The following is a 23,791-nucleotide window of genomic DNA, read 5'->3' on the forward strand; positions in this document are numbered from 1 at the left end:
AAAGAACAGCTTTAAAATTTACTCTGCTATAGATTATCCACTGCAGAAAGCAATTTAAGGTGGGGGGAATGATCGGCAAGTTATGACCAGTATAATTGATAAATCTCTATTTTTCTCTATGCTTTTTTCTTATGTGGAAGTAGTGTTTTCACATTAATCTTTCCCTTTGAAATAGCATTTTTAAATAGTTGTTTCTGTCTCTTTTTAAACTGCAGTAAAACCGAGCCAATCATGATCAGGACTTTTTAATCTTTTTATCTCAACGCAGTGAAAACCATACTTTTCCCACTTGTCTTTCTGCCAGCATTTAGAACTTCAGGAAGTAAGACTGCCTAGCTAACTGCAGAATGTTATTTGGCTTGTTAAAAACAAGAAGGACAGTTGAAGTCTTCCACAAGCAATGAAATACAAACAACCCTGATTGGGCACTGTTCAAGTATCCTCGTCTGGAAACATCAGAGATTACTACATATTAGTTTAGAGTTTTCTTGCTTTTAATATATGTGTGACTATGAGATGCCCAGTTCTCAATATGAACAGTTAATTGCACAAGTTAGTAATCTAAAATGAAACAATAGAAGATTTCAGAGGTAAAATAAAAAAAGAACAGAGAGTATTTTAAAGTACTTTAAACAAGACAATTTGTTGAAGTTTCTTGCTAAACAAATAACATAATTGCAGGGGAGAAACTACTATTCTCCAGAGGGCATTCATAATTTTGGAATGGATTCTCCTCTTCCTGAAGTTATCTTCTAAACAACGTGAACAAGGACAGAGGGGGAGGGATCCAGCTGGGAATTATGAGAGCCCCTTACATAACTTCTTTCTGGGGAGCATTTCTTCCTTGGGACACTCCCATGGACTCCTTCGTAATGCACATTTGGTTGAGGCCAGAAGGGAAAAAAAGCAAAACAGCAGTAAAGCATTCTCTATCATTAATAGCACTACAATGCTTGGCTGTCTGAAACCCAAGATTCTGGTAATTATTAAGTTAATGAGCTTTGTAATATTCCATGTTATTATCATTCTGTTGATATTTTATTACTTCATCCCTGACACCAAAATTGAGAAATGGAAGTGTCCATTGGGAAACGTAGGAATTTGGTTCAATACAGTCCTCTCTTTTCTTCTAAAGCTACACCTGCGTCATGTAATTTGTGCGGCTGTTTTGGAAAGGTAGTTTGTAAAAAATGTCAAATAGCTTGTTACCTGGGGGACCAGAAAAGCAAAGTTCTTGTTTTAATTGTTAATCTGTCTTAATCTTTCAAAGACATTCGTTTGTAGGAATGCAGGATTAATACCAATTCATTAGGACTTCAGCATGGGCATATTATATTGTAGCATGTTCCAAACTCTTTTGCTGCTGGACTTCTTGAGGAACTTGTTATCTGGAGGTTAGAATAGTGCCCAACTGTGGACAAACCATGCAAGTGTCAGTTTAATGGAATGTGAGATGACTTCATCATTTTGAAGCTATTTCATTCCTCATGATAATTCTCATCTTGCCAAGTTAGTGAATTTTAAGAACTCTGGGAGCAGATTTTAAGATAAATGTAAAATATGAAATAATCCATATTTCGGAGTCAGAAAAGTTCCTCTAGGCATTAGTTCATATTTGACTTGTTCAACTCTCATTTGGGAATAAAATGAGTTAGGATCAGGTCTCAAATACCACACTCGCTTATTGGGAAGGAAAACCTGTGTCTCATGTTTCTTGTTACAGAGGCACTAAGCGGCAGTGATTGCCATAAAATATTTAACCTTTACAAAAATGTTTATTAAAAGTATGGCAAAGCAGTTCTTTTAATGAAAATGAATAGTTTTCAAAGAGTTGGATATCATTAACATTTGCATGATTTAGAGACAATTGTTATTTTGCTGATTATAGTTGAGAAGAAGTATTGTAATTGCCCATTTAAAGTACATAATAAAATAAATAAAAAGAGGCTTAAAATTCCTTTGGTTTTGCCTCAATGGTATACAGCTAAAACCTCAAGACATATTTGTTTCAGATGTAAATTTGGTAAAAGAATCAAATTATGGGATTTGGAAGTAAACCCTTTATTTAATAGCTACTTAAAAACAGCAATAAATAGAAGATAGAATTTTAGATTCCCATATTTTGGAAAACAGCTGCACATCTTATTGAGTACATATGGATAAAAAAAGATAATTCTCAGAATTACTGTTTTCCCTTTATTCTTTTTATTCTTATCTTCTAAACATCTCACTGCATTTTATTCAAACTGTACTCCTCTAGCAGATAATATATCTACCGTGCTTCTTTCATGATGTGAGACCCTCACATGTTCTGATGTCCTTTATATTCAAGATGTTTCATGGGTCCAGGTAGTCCTTGACTTATGATTGGTTGCTTAGTGACCATTTAAAGTTATGACAGACCCTTCAACCCAGTTCTAATGGCCCCACCCCCACCCCGGTGGTCACACCATCACATTTTGGGTACTTAGCAACCATCCCACAATAATAACTGTTTATAGTCCCCATGGACATGTGACCTTGATTTACAATGTTTTTGCCAGAAAATGTTTACTTCTGGTATTTGGAAAAAGGACTGTAGAAGATGACTAGGCTAAGCCCAAGTAAGGGGTCAAGTGAATCATCAGTTTGGAGTCCTTTCATGCTCAGAAGAGATCTAAGTCCAGCCCAGCTTGATTTCCTTGAACTCTTATCTACCAATTTATCTTAATCATTAGTAGTTCAGATTCTTGTTTAGAGATATCATGGAATAAACTTGTACTTAGATGAATAACTCTGGTTCCTGATTTCCTGCACTGTTAAATGAACAATGGGTTCACTTAACAGCCACTGCAAACAAAAGGTCATAAAAATGGGCAGGTCGTGTGATGATCTGTTTTACTATTGTCACAAATTACAACTGTAATGGCAAGCTCCATTGCAGTCGTAAGTTGAGAATTACCTGTGCACGATTCTGCTCTGCTTCATACTTAGGAACTGGTGCATAAAACTATAATGTACACTGTCTTCTTGCCCCTGGAAATTGTAATGTTGTTAAGAGCAATAGCAACAGCCCTTAGACTTATATGCCACTCCATAGTGCTTTACAGTATTCTCTGAGCTGTCCAGATTGCTCCCAACAATCCGGGTCTCCATTTTACTGACCTCAGAAGGCTGAGACAACCTTGAGCCGATCAGAATCAAATTGTTGGCTGTGGGCAGAGTTAGCCAGCAATATTGTATTCTAACCACTGTGCCACTATGGCTCTTGGAGAGCATGCAAGCATGCCACTTGTTTGGAAGGAAAAAAATGTACTATGCCAAGTTTTTCTATCCTGATAGCCTCCAAATACATTGTACACCAACTACACCCACAATTCCACATCACCGGATTTATCCCTCATATTGGCGGGGAATTCTGGGTTTGAAATCCTACACATCTGGAGCCTTCAATGAATGAATGAATTCTTTATTACCCAAGTGTGATTAGACACACAAGGAATGTGCCTTGGTGCATATGCTCTCAGTGTACATAAAAATAAAAGATACATTCATCAAGTATCATAAGGTACAACACTTAATGATAGTCATAGGGTACAAATCAGTGGTGGGATTCAATTTTTTTTACTACCGGTTCTGTGGGTGTGGCTTCGTGGGCGTAGCAAGGGAAGGATACTGTAAAATCTCCAGTCAGTGGTGGTATTTGCCTGTTCTCCAAACTACTCAAAATTTCCGCTACTGATTCTCCAAAACTGGTCAGAACCTGCTGAATACCACCTCTGGTACAAATAAGCAATCAAATCATACTAGGAAACAGTCAATATAAATCGTAAGGATACAAACAACAAAGTTACAGTCATACAGTCACAAGTGGGAGGAGATGGGTGATTCAATAAGCAGAGTATGAATAATGTGATATAGTCAGTAACTTTGGGGTATGGACTTCTATCGAAATTCTCTTAGGTTGGCCTCTGTTTTATTGGAAGAGGTACTATCCTGAACCCTTTGTCCTGCCAGTTTTATAGAAATTTATATTACTTTAAATTTTGTGAACGTTTTTAAATTTGCAATATTTCTGTTTAATATGACTTAAAACGTGTGTTCGTTCCCCACACAAGTCTTAAAACTAGATAAATGGACTCCAATTAAATAAATGAATTAAAAACATTATACTTGTTCATTTTTGTGGGAGGATAATACAAATGTAAATGGGTTCACAAACTTTTAAGCATTACTGAATTGCTTACTTTTATCAAGGTTCTTTTTAAAAAAAATACAGTATTGTTTAAATTATTACTAGCTTTATATATTTCCTATTAATTTTTTTTCCTGTGAAATCTTGATTATCTTTTTCTTCTCATGCTTTATTTTACCCTAACCCTAATGTAATTTCTACTTTAACAGTAACATATGGCCTGAATTCCTAATTTGGTGCTATTAATTTGCCTCCTTTTATGAAACATTTCAAATTGCTTCCTGTTCCTTTGTCACATTCTTTCTATATTGCAAAATTAACTTTCATTAATGCTATACTTGATTACTAATAGCAGTCCATAAACAATTTTGTAGTTTAGAAACCTCAAAGATCATTCAAATTAAATTAATAGGGGTAAACTGTAGTTCATTCTATAACAGAGGCCAAAAATGAAGTACAAGTGGAATTTGTTTGTGACATGTCTCCCAATTTGGCAAGTTGATTGTAAATATTTCCACCAGATTTTTTTTACCTGCACTGCAAAAATAAGGACTTCTTGACATTGCACTAGCATAACAGTTAGTGATCCAATCTAAAAAGGTTATTTTTTCATGTAGCAGCCTGACATCCATTTAAGCTGTTCTGGAAATTAGCTACATTAAGTATCCCACTCTTCTTTGTTAAAGTTACAAAGGACCAAAGTACTATAGAATCCAAATGTTTGGAAATTTGGACTTCTCATCTGAGACTTTGTAGCTAAACAGACAATTCCCTTTTAAAGAGAAAACACAGGAATTATACAGTTTTTCCAGATTATTAAAATGTGATGTAATTGGGTTACCTCTTCCAGTTTTTGTTGAAAGAATTAATGCAAGGAAGAAATTCGTGACTGTTAAAGTTGAGATTCACAACAATATTGAGCAGAGTATTTGTAAAGATACACTAATCTGAATTTCTTCTTCTTTATCTGTGCCTTCTATCATTCTGCTAGGTGTATCTAGAGCTGTCTTTCTGCCTTTTTTTAATCAAATTATTTTTTTCCAATGTCCTCTGATAAATTCATTTCCAAAGTAAATTCTTTTTTCATTAATTTCTTGAACTTTCCTAATTTCAAACCATCTACTTTTTCACTAACATCTGGGCTTCTTTTAACTTTTACAATTAATGGATGACATCTTACCAAACTCCATTAGTTTCATCTGAATCTGTCATAGATTTAAGCATTGTAAAGGACTGTGCCACTTCAGAATTCTGCATGCTGTCAAACAAAACAATCATGTTGATGACCAACACTATACCATAATTTATTAATTTTGCTCATTTATCTTGGCTTAGTCTTATGTGTAGATTTGATCCCTGTGGTCTATTCAAATTATGATTAAAAATCCTGGTATTGCCATGTTATATACTATATGTAGCATATAGCTTAATAGTTTACTACTAAGTAGTTTTAGCATTATTTTTAAAGACTAAAACTTAAATAATAATAGTGTAGGGAAGAAAATAGGAACACTGATATCAGCGTTTTTTAAAAGAATTTAGCCAAACCCAGTCCTACAAATAGTCCCCATATGAAATATTACACATGAATACAAAACCTTTGAAATGTTACAAATGACATCAGGAAGAGGCTAGCTAAATTCCACACATTCATATACTAAGAGGATGGAAGAAACTGAAGCATATCCAGAAGCAGCAACTTAATTGTACAGGATTAATTTGAGGCCTAATCATGTTCTAAAAGCATGAAATGAATTTGTACATTATCCAAGACCTCTGTATAACTGCAGTAAAAAGGGAAGAGGGAGCATGTAAACAGTGCTTCCAGTAATTCAATTTAATCTCAGAATATCTGACATGTAGCTGAAGAAACTTCTTGACCTAAGCCTCAGAGCCTTTTTACTTGTTTGCAGCTGACATGCCACATAAATTATCATTTAACATGATGAGCACATGTGGCCAAGAAATTGTAGCATAACCCAATGCCCCAAATTGGAATGTAAATATAGCAATAGCAATAGCACTTAGACTTATATAGTGCTTCACAGTGCTTTACAGCCCTCTCTAAGTGGTTTACAGAGTCAGCATATTGCCCCAACAATCTGGGTCCTCATTTTACCGACCTTGGAAGGATGGGTCAACCTTGAGCCTGGCGGGATTTGAACTGCCAAATTGCAGGCAGCGAGCAGTCAGCAGAAGTAGCTTGCAATACTGCATTCTAATTACTGCACCACCAAGGCTCTTAAATATAAAGATAATTGAATAATTTTTCCAATGCGGAGCCACAGTGTCAGCCAACTGCAACTTTCATGGAAAGCCAGATGCAAATAATTTTTGTGACATAAAGTTAGAAAAGATAGCAACTTTTTGTTGAAAACTGAAAATTGAAAACTTCCAATTGAAAACTGACAGCAGATTAATTGGCAATACTTATTAATGAGGTAATTGTTTATTCAAGGTGGGAAGGATTCTCTGACACAAATAGTCTACATTCAGGCTATATATATATTCTGCATTGTATTGCATTGCATTGCATTGCATTGTGTTTTACTTAGACACCATCCAATTGCAATCCACTCTGGGAGGTGCTCAGCACAAAAATAAACCACAAAGCTACATTAAGCATACAGTAGTGAAAGTGACAAGATGGCAGAAACTGGTCAGCTGGTCAACATGCCCTACACTTAAGGGGCTCCAATTATTTTAGTTCAATGCCTGAAATAACAATGTATCTTAGTTCAGAACATTTTATTTTTTAGTGTTGCACCATAAATGAGATTAGTGTTTATAGACCATACTCCATTTTGTTTTTCTAGCTACCTTTCTCTCTCCAAATTCTTATTCCTTGTATTTAGTTTATATGTCATTTTGATTTCAGCTACAGCAATTCTATTTCTCTATTTGGTTCTAAGATTTAAATATCAAAGTTGTTTCAGAGAATGATTTTTCTTCTTCAAGGTACTTACTATCTTGTATATTTATGTTAGTAATCAAGGTCTAGCGCTTGTCATTCAAAAGCCACCCACTGTACTGGACGTGTTTATTTTATATTCAGTTTTGTGCTGAACGGACCAAAAATTGCCAGCAAGTTACTGGATTGCAACATTTAGACATTTGCTAGTGTGCCTCCTTTTTAAAGGTCAGTGTCATCCTTCACTGGATGGAAAGCATAATTTCAAAATGTGAGTTCCATTAGCCTTGATTCATTGTCCTCAGTCTGTAAGTAGAGGGGTTGTTATCTCCTTCTGGGGCCTTGGTTTTATTTTTGTTTTTGGTATTCACAACACATCAACTTGGTAACCTTCTTTGGGCTAGAGGAAAGGGTATCATCATAAATAACTTTATGGCAGGCTGTTTCCCTCATGTAAAAGTTAGCCTCTGATAAAATAGGATAACGTGCTTAGAAATTCTCTTTTCAAAACTGGAAGTTTATTTGCTTTCTGGAATATAAAACACATGATTATCAAGACTTATGATGTCCTCGAATGCTAGATTACATGGGTCATGCAGCTTGTTTATTTTTCCAATGAAAGGTAATAGACATTTTTAGTTCTCATAATGAGAACCTTTTCAACAACAAAACTTGTTTCTTGCCATAAAGTTAACTGGTTATTATGGATCATCAGTTAACATGTTTATTGTTTATTTCTGCTTTGTTTGTTTTTTATTCTTTTCAGCTGCTACATATTTGTATTGAAGGTTGGGGAAACTGGCGGTGGTCTGAGCCATTTAGTGTAGATAATTCAGGAACATTTATCAGAACTATTCAGTATAAGGGAAGGACAGCTTCGCTTATTATCAAGATTCAGCAGCTCAGTGGAATACAAAAACAAGTAAGTAAAAAAAGAAAGTTTGCATGCAATACATGAGCATTTCTACATGGATTTTTTCCCCATCATATCACCTAGGGATGCTCTTTAGCCATAATTATGCTTAGTAATAGCATAATAGCAACAGATACTTTCATGCTTTCAGTTCAGACATAATCATGAAGCATTTTTCTCTCTTGCTACCCTTTCTCCTCTTTCTGTGGATGGTCTAATAGAGGCATTAATTCTGAAAACAAGAATCATAGTAAACAATAGGAAACCTACCAGTTGTGGCAGGTTCAGTTTTATACATTAGGACTATTGTTAGTTCTCGACTTACAACCATAATTGAGCCAAACAGTTCTGTTGCTGAAACACTTGTTAAAGGGAGTTTCGCCTGATTTTACAACCTTTCTTGTCACAGTTGTTAAGTGAATCACTGCAGTTGTTAAGTTAGTGACATAGTTGTTAAGTGAATCTGGGTTCCCCATTGACTTTGCTTGTCAGAGGGTCACAGAAGGTGATCACATGACCCCGGGGCAATGCAACCATCATAAATATAAATCAGTTGCCAAGTTACTATGGGGATGCTGCAGTGGTTGTAAGTGTGAAAAATGGTCATGAGTCAAAAAAATTTAATGTCATTGTAACTTCGAACGTTCACTAAACAAACCATTGTAAGTCAAGAACTGCTTGTGGTGCCCTCATAATACTCCCTCTTGGAAAATCCTGGACACTCTGCCCTCCCTCTACCTTTAGTTACTTGTATCTAAAGTGACAATACAATACAATACAATACAATACAATACAATACAATACAATACAATACAATACAATACAATACAAATACAAATACAAATACAAATACAAATACAAATACAGTCATGAGTAAAATTGGGTGGGAAAGGGAAAACACCAGCCTCCTTTTGAGCAAAACACAGCAACAGCACATGAGTGCTTGCAGACTCTGTGCCTGCTGAGCATATAAAACAAATTACAATTCGTAACATGTAAGTGGCCTCTCTGATAGTAATAGCCTAGGCAATTTATGGTTTCAAATATTAAGGATAACAGCTTCCATTCAGACCTGGAAGCAGGTGCCAACTGATGTAGGAATTTCATTGCATGATATGATCACAGGTAGAAACTTGCATTGATTAAAATCTATTGGTTGTCTTTATGGGCAGCACGTTTCTGAGCATATTGCAGTATTCTAGACAAGATGACATCAAGGCATGATATCAAGACATGAACCAGCCTGGAGAGAAGCTGGTTTTAGTTTTACATGATTTTTCTTTTCAGTCTTGAACTGTTAAAAACAAGCCTGTGCTTTTTTAATTTTACACTGATAACTGTATTCACCAACCCTGATTTTAAAGTCAATACTTAAAACAGAGTATCCCAATTCGGATAACATGGGAAACTTATTTAAGAATGTGTTATGTATTTCTCAAAACTCAACATGGAAAAGAAAATTTCAAAAATTCAGAACAAATGGATAAATGCCTGATTTCAGTACAGTGTAATAAACATTGGTTTTCCTGGCCAAGATAGTCACATCTGAGCATTCTTGTCTTCTACAAGCATCTTTCTATAATGCATGGGTCTCCAACTGTTCAGAACTGGACTGTGCACGTGGCGCATGCGCGAGCAGCTTCATTTGTGCAAGTGATGGGCGTCTATGCCTGCCACTTGTGCAAATGGAACTACACACACTTGCCCTTCGCTTGCAAGGAAGCATTCCCTCACACACACACCATCAGTCTGCAAAGCCAGAAAGGTTGGGGAACTCTGCTGTAATGTAAATGTATGTGCAAGGTGCATTTTAGCTTTCCGTCTGTGAACTGATTCATATGTAACACTCTTCTATGTTTTTAATCTAGATAATTATTTCTGGAAGACAAATTGTATGTAGTTACCTATCTGAAAGCATTGAATTGAAAGTTGTTCAACATTATATTGGGCATGATGGACAGGCTGTTGTGAAAGAACACTTTGATTGCCTTGAACCAAAGCAGAAACTACCATCATATGTTCTAGAAAATAATGAGTTGACAGAGTTGAGAGTAAAAGCTAAAGGGGATGAAGATTGGTCAAGAGATGTATCACTTGAGTCAAAGCTGACTGAATATAGCACAGTCATCCAGGTATGGAAACAAATATGGGGGGCGGGGAGGGACGGACGGAGGAAGAAAGAGTCAAATTGAGAATCAAATTGCTTAATGTTTCCTTCTTTCTCTCCCCAACCTATAAATATCCCAGTTCAATTGAGTTAATTCCTATATATGTTTTTTTTTAATCCTATTCACTTGTGAATAGTGTACATGGTGCCATTTCCAGTCTGAACAAAAATAGAGACAGCCTCATGAAAGCTAATCAAAAACTTCATTATGTTGAAAATAAAGACATTTTTTTCTCAGTGAAGAAAATAAAATACTAATAAGGCAACTGAGGAAAGTTAGAGCAAATTAACTCGTCTTGTTGCTTAGTCTTCTCCAACTAGTGGTTGTGTTACCTGAGACAATTGTGAATTAAAGGCACTAGACTGAAACTTGAGATTGACATAAATTTTGTCAAGGAACATCCTACTTTCAGTTAGTTTAAATCTGCAGAGCTTGATGAATTCCATCCTATAGTACTGAAGGGATTGTATTTGGCAATTTTTTCATATATTGTCTTTGAGAAATCCTGAAGAACCATTGAAATGCCACATGATTGGAAGAATTATGCTAGTCTTGCATTAAAAATGATCAAGTACTATCCCTATTATCAAAAAGGGTGGGGAAAAAAATCCAAAGAATTATAAACTAATCCATTGGTAACATTTATACCTGGAAAGATTATACAACAGATAATAAATCTTTAAGGAATTTGAAACAATGTAGAGCATGGCCTATCAAGAACGAATCTTCAAAAGACTATCATATCTTTTTTGATAAGATAACTTCTTAATATATTGTGGTAATATATAAACATCATATATTATGATTATATATTCGGAAAAATACCCCACATTTTTATTAGCAAATTAGCAAGATGTATGTGAATGGCAGGACAATTAAGTGCTACGTAAACAGCTTAAATATTTTGCTCCAGAAAGATCACCAGCAATTCATTATCCAGTAGGAATGAGGTACAGCATGATATACCACAAGATTCAAATCCAATTCAACATTTTTATTACTGACTTGGATAAAAGAATGAAGATTTTTTTGAAAAAATATGATATATATCCTAAAAGATTTTTAAGCTAGACAAATGACCTGACAAAAATAAACAATTGTAACAGAAACCAATATAAGTTTATTTGGTTTGGGTTAGGGTTAACAGAAATTAAATATCTGGGTATAGAATGGGAAATATTTGGCTTGGTAGCAGAAAAAAGATATTTAAGCAATAATTGATTATACATAATAATTGTTTATGAATTAAATATGAGTTGTCAATGCGGCTGGTGGGGGGGGAAGAAAGGCCCACCTCTATTAGATGTGTTGGAGCCAAAGCTCAAGAGATATCAGCCACAGATGCTTTCATTTAGATTCCTGAACTCAACAAAGGCTTGCAGTTCTCTAATGTTAGTTGGACTCTGAACAAGCATTCTTTACAAATAATAATTGGTTTCTCTGCTGAAAATGATCTTTCTGCTCTGCAGTCTGTTTGTGGCTACTTACTTCCATGAGGCTATATTAACCCCTATGCATATATTTTCCTCCACTGCAGGTGCCATCATCAAATAGTTCTATTATTTATGTATGGTGCATGGTTTTGACGTTGGAGGTCCAGTCACAAGTCCAACAACGAATTGTGAGTACTTTCTCCCTTGTGCAAATTGATCTTACTCTTCCTGTTCTGAATGCGGTCAGTTTGACCCTAAAACAGAGATTTATTGACAGTTTGTTATAACTGGAAGACTGAGCTGGAACACTACATCCAATATTGCTCTGCTGTTTTATTTTTGTAGATTGTTTTCAGCCCTCTTTTTATCATAAGGAGCCATCTTCCAGATCCCATCATCATACATTTAGAGAAAAGAAACTTGGGTCTGAGTGAAATGCAGATAATTCCTGGAAAAGGACAAGAAAAATCTCTGCAAAATATAGAACCAGATCTAATTCATCATTTAACCTTCCAAGCCAGGTAAAAAAAATCCTAAATATGTTAGATTTAAAGGTTGCTTTTGTTTCCATACAGCATTCTCTCAATTTCATATAAAAAATGGAAATTTGGAGCAGTAGTTCCCAAACGCTTGCTTTACAAGAAACACCAAATTGTTATTGGAAACTTTTCAGACCCTAACATAAATTAAAGGTTGACAGTACCATACCTGCCAGGCCCTCAACTGGTATCCACAAGACTCTAAAATTAAATAAAAATAATTAATATAGAATGCCCAGAATTTTACACAGATCACAAAATGTCAATGTTTTCACCAAAGTCCTGTAATTTTTTGCAGACATTGAATAAAGTGCTAGTTCAGTGATTATAATAATGACACTACTATTTTTATCTTAATAAATTTGTTAAGAAGGACCCTTGGCATTTTCATGCTTGGAAAAATCGTTTTGAACTCGGGTAGCTGCCAAAGGTTTGACAGTTGCTTTCTTAATAAATTCATGCAATGAATGTCACACCTTTTGTATTTTTTTTAATCCATATGGCAGGGAAGAAGATAATCCCTCAGAATGTGCAGTGCCTATCTCAACAGCACTTATTAAACAGATAGCCACCAAATCAAATACAAATGGCATACATGAAATACTTGACGATTTTTATGGGTGCAACAGCTTGCCTCAATCTGTCTGGCCTTACACAAAGAAGGATTTTGCCAGGTATTATTCCTTTTGATTATTTCTCTTTGGGGTTATTCTACGTGCAGTGGCAGAAATATCTTTGCAAATGGCATGTGATCTTCAAATAAGAAATGTATATATTTCAAGTTAGTTTTTTTTCCTAAAGAAGAAAAAGGGGTGAATGTGCCTTGGATGTCAAATGTCCCATTTTCTCTCACTAACATATCCAGGACAGAGTTGAGAAAGCTCCCTTTCCAAAATGGTAGAATGTCTCTTCTATCTGCAATCCAGACTATTCTCCCCCTCTTGCTTCACCAAAGTAACTGGTATTGTTCCAAAAAGGCATATTGAATACATAATTTAATTATAATAAAGGTACAGTAGCCTTAAGACCTAAGGGCAGACCAGACCAGAAACAGAATGCAGTATTTTTACTAACAGATTTGCCTCAGAGTCCTAATTCAGCAAATAATAGTGAACAGGTTACTTTGGTACCAATTCATCAATTATCATTGTAGTAATAATAACCAGAAATCATGAATGAATATATAAAAACTTCTACACATCAGTAGAAATAAAAAATAAAGTTAAGTCAGACAAAAGGTGCTTGTAAACTTAATGTTTGTCAGGTGGGCATTTGGTTTAGTTTGAGATGTTGTTTATGTTTATTTATTTTTAAAATGTTCAACACAGTTTATCATCAGAAATGCCTGGGTAGGTCAAAAAAGGCAAATGTCAATTGTGCCATTCAGAATCAAAGTCCTTCCTTTTTGTCAGTGTTGTAATATAATTCAGAGGTACAAAGGGGCCATGAGAATGGTGATGCCACAATCCCTTTTTGACATACACACACGGGGTGTGTTATAGATGTGGTGAGACATTTAAAAAGTAGGACAGGGTGGGTATCACTCATGGACTGGCAGATTGCAGGACATCCAGTAGCAACCCAAGGATGTCTGGTGATAATCTCAGCCCTACCTGCATATTTCTTTAAGTTCTACAGTTTTCAGAGATGATTAGGAGAGTTGAGTAACTGTAGCCAGATCTCTCTTTTAAAAAATAAGTAAATGAGGATATGTACTGAATAAATGTACTCAGCTCATGAAGGATCTATATTAATCCTATAAATAAGTAGCTGGAATATCAAGAAGGCTTACTTGAACCCATGCATATTTCAGTATCTATTTGGCATTTCCCTCCTATCTGGGAGACCCTAATCTTTTCCTTTTGTAACTTCCCACCTAAACTACATTCCAGGACAGAGGGTAATTTTTCACATGGCAACATAGGGGCAAGAGAGGGATGAGGGTTAATATTTTTTTTAAAAAAATATGACATATATGCAGAAAATATATGTACCACCATTTCAAGAATAAAAAAACTGGCCAAAAGTCTCATTGCCAGGTGTTGCCCAGGAAAAACTTTTAATTCGATTACTTAAAAATCTCAGTCACTTTTTGATCCTTGAATAAAGGTCTATTTCATTCAAAACAGAGAACCTAAATCACGGACAGGTTTGCCTTGATTGTCTTTCAGAATCATACCTGGTGTCAGAAGTGCTACAGTGTAACCAAAGCTTTATGAATGGCTAGGATGATAAACTGCAAATCTTACCAATGAATTAACCATTTTCTTTTATCTCCCCTTTGATATGTTCCTTGGAACAGCAGTGAACAGCTCTCTCAGTGGGATAGCCCCATGCGTGTGAAGCTGTCGGTGTGGAAGCCATGTGTGAAAACGCTGCTGATAGAACTCCTGCCATGGGCTCTGCTGATCAATCAGTCCAAGTGGGATCTTTGGCTATTTGAAGGAGAAAAGATTGTTCTGCAGATTCCCACTGGGAAAACAATGATACCGCCAAACTTCCAGGCAGGCTTTCCATTGAAATACATATGTTTATTTTCCTGAGAAGGTTTCCTTTTCATTTCATGTACCGTGTTTCTCAAATAATAAGGCTGGGTCTTATTTTTTTTTGAGCCCCGAAAAAATGGCTAGGCCATCTTTTCGGGAGTGACTTAATTGCCCCCCCCTTGCATCTTCAGGCAGGCGGGCGGCGACGGCTTGGATGTTGACCTCGGCGTTGATGGGGCACTTCGTATCGGGGTCAACGCAGGCAGCACCATATCCGGGTGTGCAACAAAAGTACTTCCTAATGGCAAGCCCCCCCCACCATTCCCCCCCATTTCCCATTTTTTAATATAGGCCTTAATTTGGGAGGAGGGGCTTAATTTCATTTCATGCCTATAAAACATGCTGGGACTTCCTATTGGGGGAGGCCGTATTGTTGGAGAAACAGGGTAGATGAGACATGTCAAATCAGAGGTCACAAGGTTTTGCTGAGCTATGACATAGGGCACAATGCATCTTGGTTTTGTCAGTAGATGCACAAGTCAAGAATCGCATAAGTAACAAGTGGGAGGCATTTGTCTGCTCACTCTCCAGCTGAAAATTGACCCACTTATCCAGTTAATTCTGCTCATAATGTGGGACAAACAGTGAGAAATCTCTTCTTAAGGTCAATGAGAGCTTCCATTATTTGAATTGTGAGGGTTTTTTATGGGACTTTGAACAGCAGGGCTACTATGTTGGCTAGTGCATGCTTTGAAAATGTTTCAGAATTGTTTCAAAATTCACACAAGCATGGCTGTTTTTATTAGAGTAGCCCAATTTTTTCAGGTGTTATTGTGTTCAATAAATTCCCTCATAAATGTTAATGTAACTTTTAAAGCATTAGGAGTTATAATGTCCCCCCACTTTTTTCTGTTTTTCACAGAAAATGTCTCCCCCATGCTTTTTAATACAAGAGAAGTGCTAATTCCAAAGTCTTTCTGAGGAATCATTTCTAAAGCGTGCACAATTTTTATATTTATTCCTTTATGGTCCTTAAATAAACAGGATTAAACCCCTTTAATATAACTTAACTATCTCTTATTATCTGTGTAGGCCAGATTGATTTGTTGATCTAAAATACTTCTACTTAACTTTTTGTGCATGGCTCTCTGATGCTTTCTCTATTTACAATTTTAAGCCATATATTTGGATGTACAGAATTAATCTTAGCCATGAATCATATGTTTAGCTGGGTGGCAGATGTCGAAGTTACTTGACTGTCTCTCCTACAACATATAAACAGATTGGTCTGTTTATCATACTAAGGTATCATTGTACAAAGCTTTGTATAGTGTGGTAGAAAAAAATGAAGCTATGAAAGCAATATCATTCTGGGTTTCAAAACCAGAAGTATGAATGTTGATAGGAACTCACAGAGTCCATCTAGGCTGGGAGGGAAATCAAAGCCCTGTGTATAGTATTGGAGGGAAATATTGGATAGTGTTAGACATCAAAGGGATCTGGGCACCTTAGTAGATCAGAAGCTGAACAAGAGGCAACAAGGAAGCAGAAAAATAAACTGCATGGACAAAGTTTAAGTGTCAGAATCTTCATTCCTTTCTATTCTGCTTTGGTTAAAACATAAAATACTGCTTTCATTTTGCAATTGCATTTAGGAAAGTAAATAAGAGCACAACAAAAGAAGTTCAAAGTAAGTGCTCTAAAATAAAAGCTTAATGAGGAATGGCTAGAGGAGTTGGTTAGGCAAGACTGGAGAAATAAAATATTTATCTTCACATACTGAAGGACTGTCCTGTAAAAGAGGTTCCAAAGTTTATTTGGGATTATATAAGTCTGGAAACTCCCTCTGCCTAAGTATCAAATGGAAGTATTGAGAAATGGAAGTGTTGAGGGTAATCAGATATTTTTATTTCAGGAAGCTTTTCAAATTGGAATATATTGGGCAAACAGTAATACTGTGCACAAGTCAGTCGCCATTAAGCTGGTTCACAACATGACATCTCCAAAATGGAAGGATGGTGACAATGAGGAGGTGGTAACACTGGATGAAGAAGGGTTTGTGGAAGCAGAGATCAGACTTGGATCTTTTCCAGGTCATCAAAAGGTTAGTCCTATTAGAATTATATACTAATGTTTAAAAGCAATAAACACAAAAAAGGGTCTGCCATTAAGTTGTTGTTTTTTTAAAAAAAATACCCTTATTCAAAACTACATAATTAGAGATATTCCAAATATTAAGTAATTAATTAATAGCTGGTTTTACACTTGAATTGGAAGCCATTACTGTTGCTCCTGTGCCTATTATTTAGAAGAGAACCATTTGGATTCCAGTTCTGCCATTTAGTACAGCCAGGAATGGAGAACTAAATTCTGTCTGCAGATTGGATCCCATTTCTCAACTAATCTGGCAAACAAGACAATATCAAAAACTCCACCTTTTATCATTAATTTTTCTGTATAGTTTAGTTTAGTTTAGTTTATTGTCACTGCACCTCGTACAACGAAATCAAACACCATCTTCAGTGCACATCATGACCATGACCATTAAAATAAACACATCCTATACCCTCCACATATTGAACCAGAAACCCCCGACACCACACCAACACTGCAGTATATAGCAGAATTCAAAAGAGCTACTGCCCTGGGATAGAAGCTGTTTTTCAGCCTATTTGTCCTTGTTTTTATTATTCTGTACCATCTGCCAGATGGTAATAGTTCAAAATAAGGCTTCCCAGGATGAGATGGATTTTGAGAATGTTTTGAACTTTCTTAAGGCAGCGGGAGCTATAAAGCTCTTCCAAAGAGGGGAGAGGGCAACCATTGATCTTCTGGGCAATGACGTTAACCCTCTGGAGTGCTGTCCTATCTGCCACTGTGCAAATGGCAAACCATACAGAGGTGCAGTAAGTTAAAATGCTCTCTATGGTGCAGTGGTAGAAGGTCACCAGCAGTTTTTCATTCAGTTGTTGTTTTCTGAGAAGTCTCAAGTAGTATAATCTCTGCTGGGCCCTTTTGACCAGTGCTGCAATGTGAGCACCCCAAGTCAGGTCCTTTTTTATGGTAACACCCAGAAACTTAAAACTGGCCACTTGCTCCACTCAGTCTCCATTGATAAGCAAGGGCTGGATGTCTGATCTGTTCCTTCTATAGTCCACTATAAGCTCCTTGGTCTTATTGGTGTTGAGGACCAAGTTATTGTCTCCACACCACGAAAGCAACCGGTCCACCTCATCTTGGTAGACAGATTCATCCCCCGGAGATGAGTCCCACCACTGTTTTTATCTGCAAATTTAGCAATAGTATTACTAACGTGAGTGGGAATGCAGTCATGCACATAAAGAGTATAGAGTAAGGGACTCAACACGCAACCCTGTGGTGTACCAGTGTTAAGAATAAGGGCTGAAGAGGTATGATTACCTAATCTGACCCTCTGTGAGCAGCCAGACAGGAAATCCATATCCAAAGGTAGATTGAATTAGAAAGTCCAAGGTCCAGAAGTTTAAACACTAGTCTATGTGGAAGAATTGTGTTAAACGCAGAACTAAAATCCACAAAAAGCATCCTCACATAGTCCCCGTCCCCCGTCCCCCGTCCCCCCCCCGCTGTTCTAGATGAGTCAGAGCAGTGTGAAGAGTGATGGCTATAGCATCCTCTGTAGATCTGTTTTTTCTGTATGCAAACTGGTGTTTATCAAATGTATGCGGAAGACCAGAAATTATGTGCCGGCAGACCAATTTCTCAAAGCACTTCATGATGATAGGAGTGAGTGCCACTGGTCTATAATCGTTGAGGTTATTGAAAGGGAACTTATTTGACAGTAGAACAGTGGTGGAAGCTTTCAAACAAGATGAAATAGTGGACTGGGATAAAGACCGATTGAAGATCCTGGTAAAGACTCCAGCCAACTGATCAGCACAGTCTTTAAGCACTTGGCCAGAGATACCGTCAGGACCAGCAGCCTTTCTAGGGTCCACAGCCCTCACAATGCTCTTCACCTCCTGTTCCTCCACAATGAGGTGGGGGCTACAATTGGCTGGTGGTTGTATTTTATCTGTCTCTGATGTCTCCACTTCAAAGCGAGCAAAGAAATGATTCAGTTCCTCTGCCAATGAAGCGTCTCCCTCAGCAGGAATGACATTGGTCGGTTGATGGTTTGTAATTTGTTGAATCCCTCGCCACACCTGCCTCATGTTATTGCTATAAAAATTATCCTCAATCTTTCTCTTATAATCAGTCTTGGCCTTCTGAATACCTTTCTTCAGATTAGCTCTGGAAACACTGTATCTTGCCCCATCACTGGACCTAAAGGCTGTGGTCCTGTCACGCAAGAGGTGCTGGACTTCCTTGGTCATCCAGGGTTTCTGATTGGGATAGATCCTAATATGTTTATCCACGGTGATAGTATCTGTGCAGTGTTTGATATAGCACAGAACAGTTGCAGTGTGCTCCTCTAGGTCAAGGTGGTAAAAGATATCCCAATTTGTGTTCTCAAAACAATCCTGAAGTTGTTGGGAAGCATCTTCTGGCCAAGATTTCACTGTCTTTATTACAGGCAGATCCCGTCTCCGAAGAGGGATGTACGTTGGTGCTAAAAGCAGTGACATATGGTCTGATTGTCCCAAATGTGGTAATTGCATAACCTTATAGCCATGTTTGATGTTGGTATATACTTTGTCCAATATGTTTGCTCCTCTAGTAACACACTTAACATGCTGATAGAATTTAGGGAGCACTGCTTTTAAATCAGCTTGACTGAAGTCCCCCGCTATGATATGCACAGCACCAGGATACTTATTCTGCTAATTACTAACAATGTTATACAAGAATCCCAAAGCTATAGTAGTATAGTGTTGTAGTATATGGATCCAAAGAATGGTTTTGAGAACTACTATTTCTACTTTTTCCTCTGTTATGGTTAAGCAAAGGTGTTCCTGCTTAAGGGGGCAATAAATGAAGTGGTGGAAGGTACAGGAGAAATAGAGAACTGTCAGTGAAGTCATCTGTTACAGAGATAGAGAACTTCCTGTAAGGGAAGCCTCCCATGTCTGTTTCTCTGAACTTAATGAAGGAAGGCCTTAAGAAAAAAGGGCTCAATAGACTTCAGAAGAAATGTATGTGTTGGAAGAAGGGGGCGTTTTTATCTATCTTTCTCCAAGACAATGTGTTTTTCTATTTTTTTTCTAGCATGAAAACAAATTATTAATTGTATATGCTTAACCTTCTATTACTTTATTCTGCAGTTGTGTCAGTTCTGCATTTCTTCCATTGTTCGCCGTGGTGTTCAAATCGTGCAGATTGAAGACAAGAGTATAATTGTCAATAACACTCCATTCCAAATCAGTTGCTGGCCGCTGTTCTCTGCTATGAATTCCCAGCTCAGGGAAGAGGTACAACTTTGATTACATTTTTTTAAAATATATGTTCAAGCTAGCTCTCTAAACAGGAGGAATTTATAACAGGAGGAATCTGAGTCTGAAGTAATATTTTTCTCAACTGAAGAAGAATCAATTGGTAAGGAAAAGTAGCCATTTTAAGTTATTCCAGTTAAACGGTAGATGCTGCAATACAGTCAGTCATGGAAATAGAAAATGATTGTTTGCCAGGTCATAGTATTAGTTCTACCTGGCTCTCTTTAGATATTTTAAGCTGCTGAAACAGGAGTAGCACAGTGTCTGGAATAACTATTGAACAGTTCTGAGAACTGAGTTACAGTATTTTCATACATGATGGGTACATCTGCTGACAGTCTGAAACTGTGTGCCGCACCTCAACACAACTCTGTTAGTTTATAAGCATTTCCCAAGCTCTGTATACAAGACATGTGAATAAAATACATTTAAAGATGCAGAATGCTACTCTTTGATAAATCCCTTCCTTGAAACCAAACAAATAACATCTGGCAGTCCTCAGTGCACTTGAAATGACTTGTCTTGAAGCATCCGGACAATGTCTTTATACACATTGGAATAGCATATTCTTCAGAAGTTTACAATATCAATTTGTCAGATCTAAGGGCAAATAACAGTTATGTATGTTATTTCTCCTTTTATTTTTTTATTTTTTATTTCTTGCCCTTTTGTTTCCTAGTTTTTACCATCTCCAGACAGCAGAATATTTAGTGTTGGTTCTGCTACAGAGTCAGATGCTGCCAAAGCTTGTTCTGTGCTTTACTGGGACTTGATGCCTGACATGAGTCAATTCATTTCTGAGGAGCTTCCCATTCAGAAGTATATGTTGCTAAGCTTCAAACACAACAGAAATGGTCCTGACACTCCATGCTGGAGCTTACCAGCTGTCATTAGACAGGAATTCCCAAGGCAGAGCATAGCTGTACCTGTTGGTAATAGAGATGAAAAGGAATTCTGTACCAGGTATGTAGACTGTAAGAGAATGAAGCTTTCATTTAAGCAGAAACAGTGTTTGATATAGTAAATTCAGATGTACATTTCATATAGCCACGCTATTAGAAAAAGTAAAGATATATTTTTTTCACTGTACTCACTGTGTGTTTCCAATAAGAAAAGGAAAGGAGAAAAGGGAAATGTATAATATTTTACTGGACATATCTTTTCTGACATGGTTAATGTGAGCCAGAGAATACCACCATTCTGCAAAACAAGAATGTTCTTCTTTGTGGTTACACATGTAAGTGACCTACACCTGTGCATGGCACTCTTGGCATGATGTGGAGTTCAGCTTTTGACAAGGCTATATTGTCACCGCTATTGCCTATGACGCAGCTCAACGACCATCTTGCTATTTACTTTAGTTCTTTCAATCACTGAGCAGTTACAAAAGCTGTTACATGTATACATATATGCCAGGGAGGAAAGTAGCAGGAGCAGCACTAAGGTAGCTATGGTATTTTTCTGTGATTCTAATTAGGCCCAATCTGAAGTAATAAAATACAGCGTCAAGAAACTGATACAAAAATATACTACAACTCAGATTAGAGATTTCTTATATATCTGATGAAGTGCACCGCTGCTCACAAAAGTTGATGCCTTTTAATAAAATCTGTTAATTGGAAAAGAAGTCTCCAGATTCCTTCTGATTCTTTGCCACCATAGACATAATAGATATCTCTTCCTACATGTTGGGAGTTGGGCAGCATACAAATTAAACAAATGAATAATTTTTTTTATCCATAATCACATGAAATAGCAAATCATCTGAAACCATAGAAATTGGACACTTCTGTCAGAATACCTTATTCAGAAAATGAAAGTTATTCTTGAGTACTACCATTACCAACTACAGTTCAGTTATAAGATCTTCTTTCTCTTCAGAGAGTTACTCAAGTTGGTGTCTTAGTAACCCGAGAAAGCACTAGGAATTCTGGTATGGGCCAGTCAGAATTGGATGTTATTTCCATCAAAAAATGATATAGTCCTATGATATGTGCAGCCTCATCTCACATAGGAGATGCAACTATTAATAGCAGGAATGGAGGAATTGCTGTTTGAATGGTGGGAAAATGTAATAATGTACTTGTTACGTGAAAAAGAGTCCTCTTTTATTTGTTTCATATTTCTGCTTTTCATTCCGTATATATGACAGCAATCAATGGTGTAAATAATTTTGTTCTCAAACCTTCATGTATTTTGAGAACTGTGAGATTTTCATTATCCAACCTCTTCTACTGGATGAGGTAGATCTCTTCTGATGCAGCAGTTGAAGGGAAAGCTAGCTGTTTACAGCCATTTGCAGCTGTTGCATAGTTTGTTTGAAAAAAGAACAAACGAGAATAATATGGAAGAAAATTAATGAGGGACATGATGATCTGGAGAATAGAGAAGGAAAGTGTCCAAGTTTTAAAGGCAACCTATATCCAAAGTTGCCTTCTCCGTTGAAACGAAGCGACTCCTTACATTAAAAATTCCATTGCTGATTAGAAAACTTGATTTCTATTTCCTGTCCTGAAACTGATTTTGTTCTTAGAATATGCTGTAGATATAAATAAGAAGCTATATAAAGTTAAGTAAGATCAAAATCAACCATATGGTATTGCCTTTAGAGTGAGCTATGTGGGAGATGCTTTGAAGACAATGAGTTTCAATCCCCAAGCACTGAGGAGGAGAATACCTTATATCGTTTCAATCACTCAGCAGTGATTTCTCTGGATGATTTATGAATAGTATGGCTGAGCTTCAAGAGATTCCAAAATAGGCCTTAGAAAAAAAAAGCTGCTGACAAAACACAGGAATCCTACTAGACATCAGCAGGACACACTAGCAAATTCTAAAAAAGTAAAGATTCCTGGCTCTGAACTTGATATATTTTTATTCACTTATTTTAAGTTTATTCTCTGCTTTGCAATAAAAACCCTGTGTAGACTAGATATGCTTGATAGACACGAGACTCGGTTATTTGCTCATTTCTCCTTAAATAATAGAACAATTGTATTCTTTTTTCCGGCTGCATACTGAACACTATTTTCATTTTTCTATGTCTATATGTGTTTGTATGGTATTATTTTTGGGATAAAGATGTGTAGATTGTTTTAAAAATGATCTCAATTATATAAACAGATCCTGGATAATTGTTCAAATGGGCTATTTGTTTCAAACAGTTGGCTGTTAAACTAACATAGGAAATTGCTAATACTGCATCAGTTCATTTTCTTTACTGCCTGCTTTTCCAGACTAACCTTGGATTTTATTCATGGAAAGCAAGGAAAGAAAATAGTTGACTTTTCCAGCATGGAAAATATGTTTTAAAAAAATCAGCAGACTAATTAATATTCTTGATCAATGTTAGGTCAAACATTATTTAGAATAGAGAAGAAAAAACAATTTGTTTGATTCAAGTTCAAAAATAGTGCCCAAGTTTTCCTTTCACTGGATCTTTTTAAAACTATTCAGAACTTAAAATCAGGCATTCGTTATATGCACAGCACACTAATAAATATTTTTGAAATATTCAACAAACTATTTAATAAATAGGAATGTTGTTAAAAGTGTAATACATTCTTAAATTGAGTCCAAAACAAATTATCTGGGATTGAGTAAAACCTTATAGTTTTAGTTTTTTGTTATCTGGATGAGATTTATGCCAATAATCCCATATTTCAATTACTTCGTATATGCAGGCACTAAAAACTGAGCATATTACATTTTGCTACTTGTATGTTACTCCAGAAAAAAGTTGTTCAGACACTTTGC

At 36.4% G+C, this 23,791-nt stretch overlaps 1 protein-coding gene across 5 annotated transcripts in view; it reads left to right on the forward strand.

Moving 5' to 3' along the window:
• VPS13B (vacuolar protein sorting 13 homolog B) overlaps positions 1 to 23,791 on the forward strand; it is a 319,343-nt gene that overhangs the window by 268,830 nt on the left and 26,722 nt on the right. For 4 of the 5 annotated variants that reach the window (XM_026690439.2, XM_026690425.2, XM_087962041.1 and 1 more), the window contains exons 44-52: positions 7,852 to 8,007; positions 9,867 to 10,130; positions 11,704 to 11,787; positions 11,945 to 12,120; positions 12,645 to 12,812; positions 14,441 to 14,642; positions 16,540 to 16,728; positions 19,868 to 20,014; positions 20,715 to 20,998. In XM_026690439.2, the coding sequence (XP_026546224.2) occupies positions 7,852 to 8,007; positions 9,867 to 10,130; positions 11,704 to 11,787; positions 11,945 to 12,120; positions 12,645 to 12,812; positions 14,441 to 14,642; positions 16,540 to 16,728; positions 19,868 to 20,014; positions 20,715 to 20,998 (1,670 nt within the window). The remainder of the gene's footprint in view (positions 1 to 7,851; positions 8,008 to 9,866; positions 10,131 to 11,703; positions 11,788 to 11,944; positions 12,121 to 12,644; positions 12,813 to 14,440; positions 14,643 to 16,539; positions 16,729 to 19,867; positions 20,015 to 20,714; positions 20,999 to 23,791) is intronic. The other variant, XM_087962042.1, reaches the window with a different exon arrangement.

This window comes from Notechis scutatus, chromosome 3 (genome assembly GCF_049901735.1).
Source record: "Notechis scutatus isolate UNSWTSFEM ecotype Mainland chromosome 3, rNotScu1.2, whole genome shotgun sequence".
In the NCBI taxonomy this organism is placed as follows: Eukaryota; Metazoa; Chordata; class Lepidosauria; order Squamata; family Elapidae; genus Notechis; species Notechis scutatus.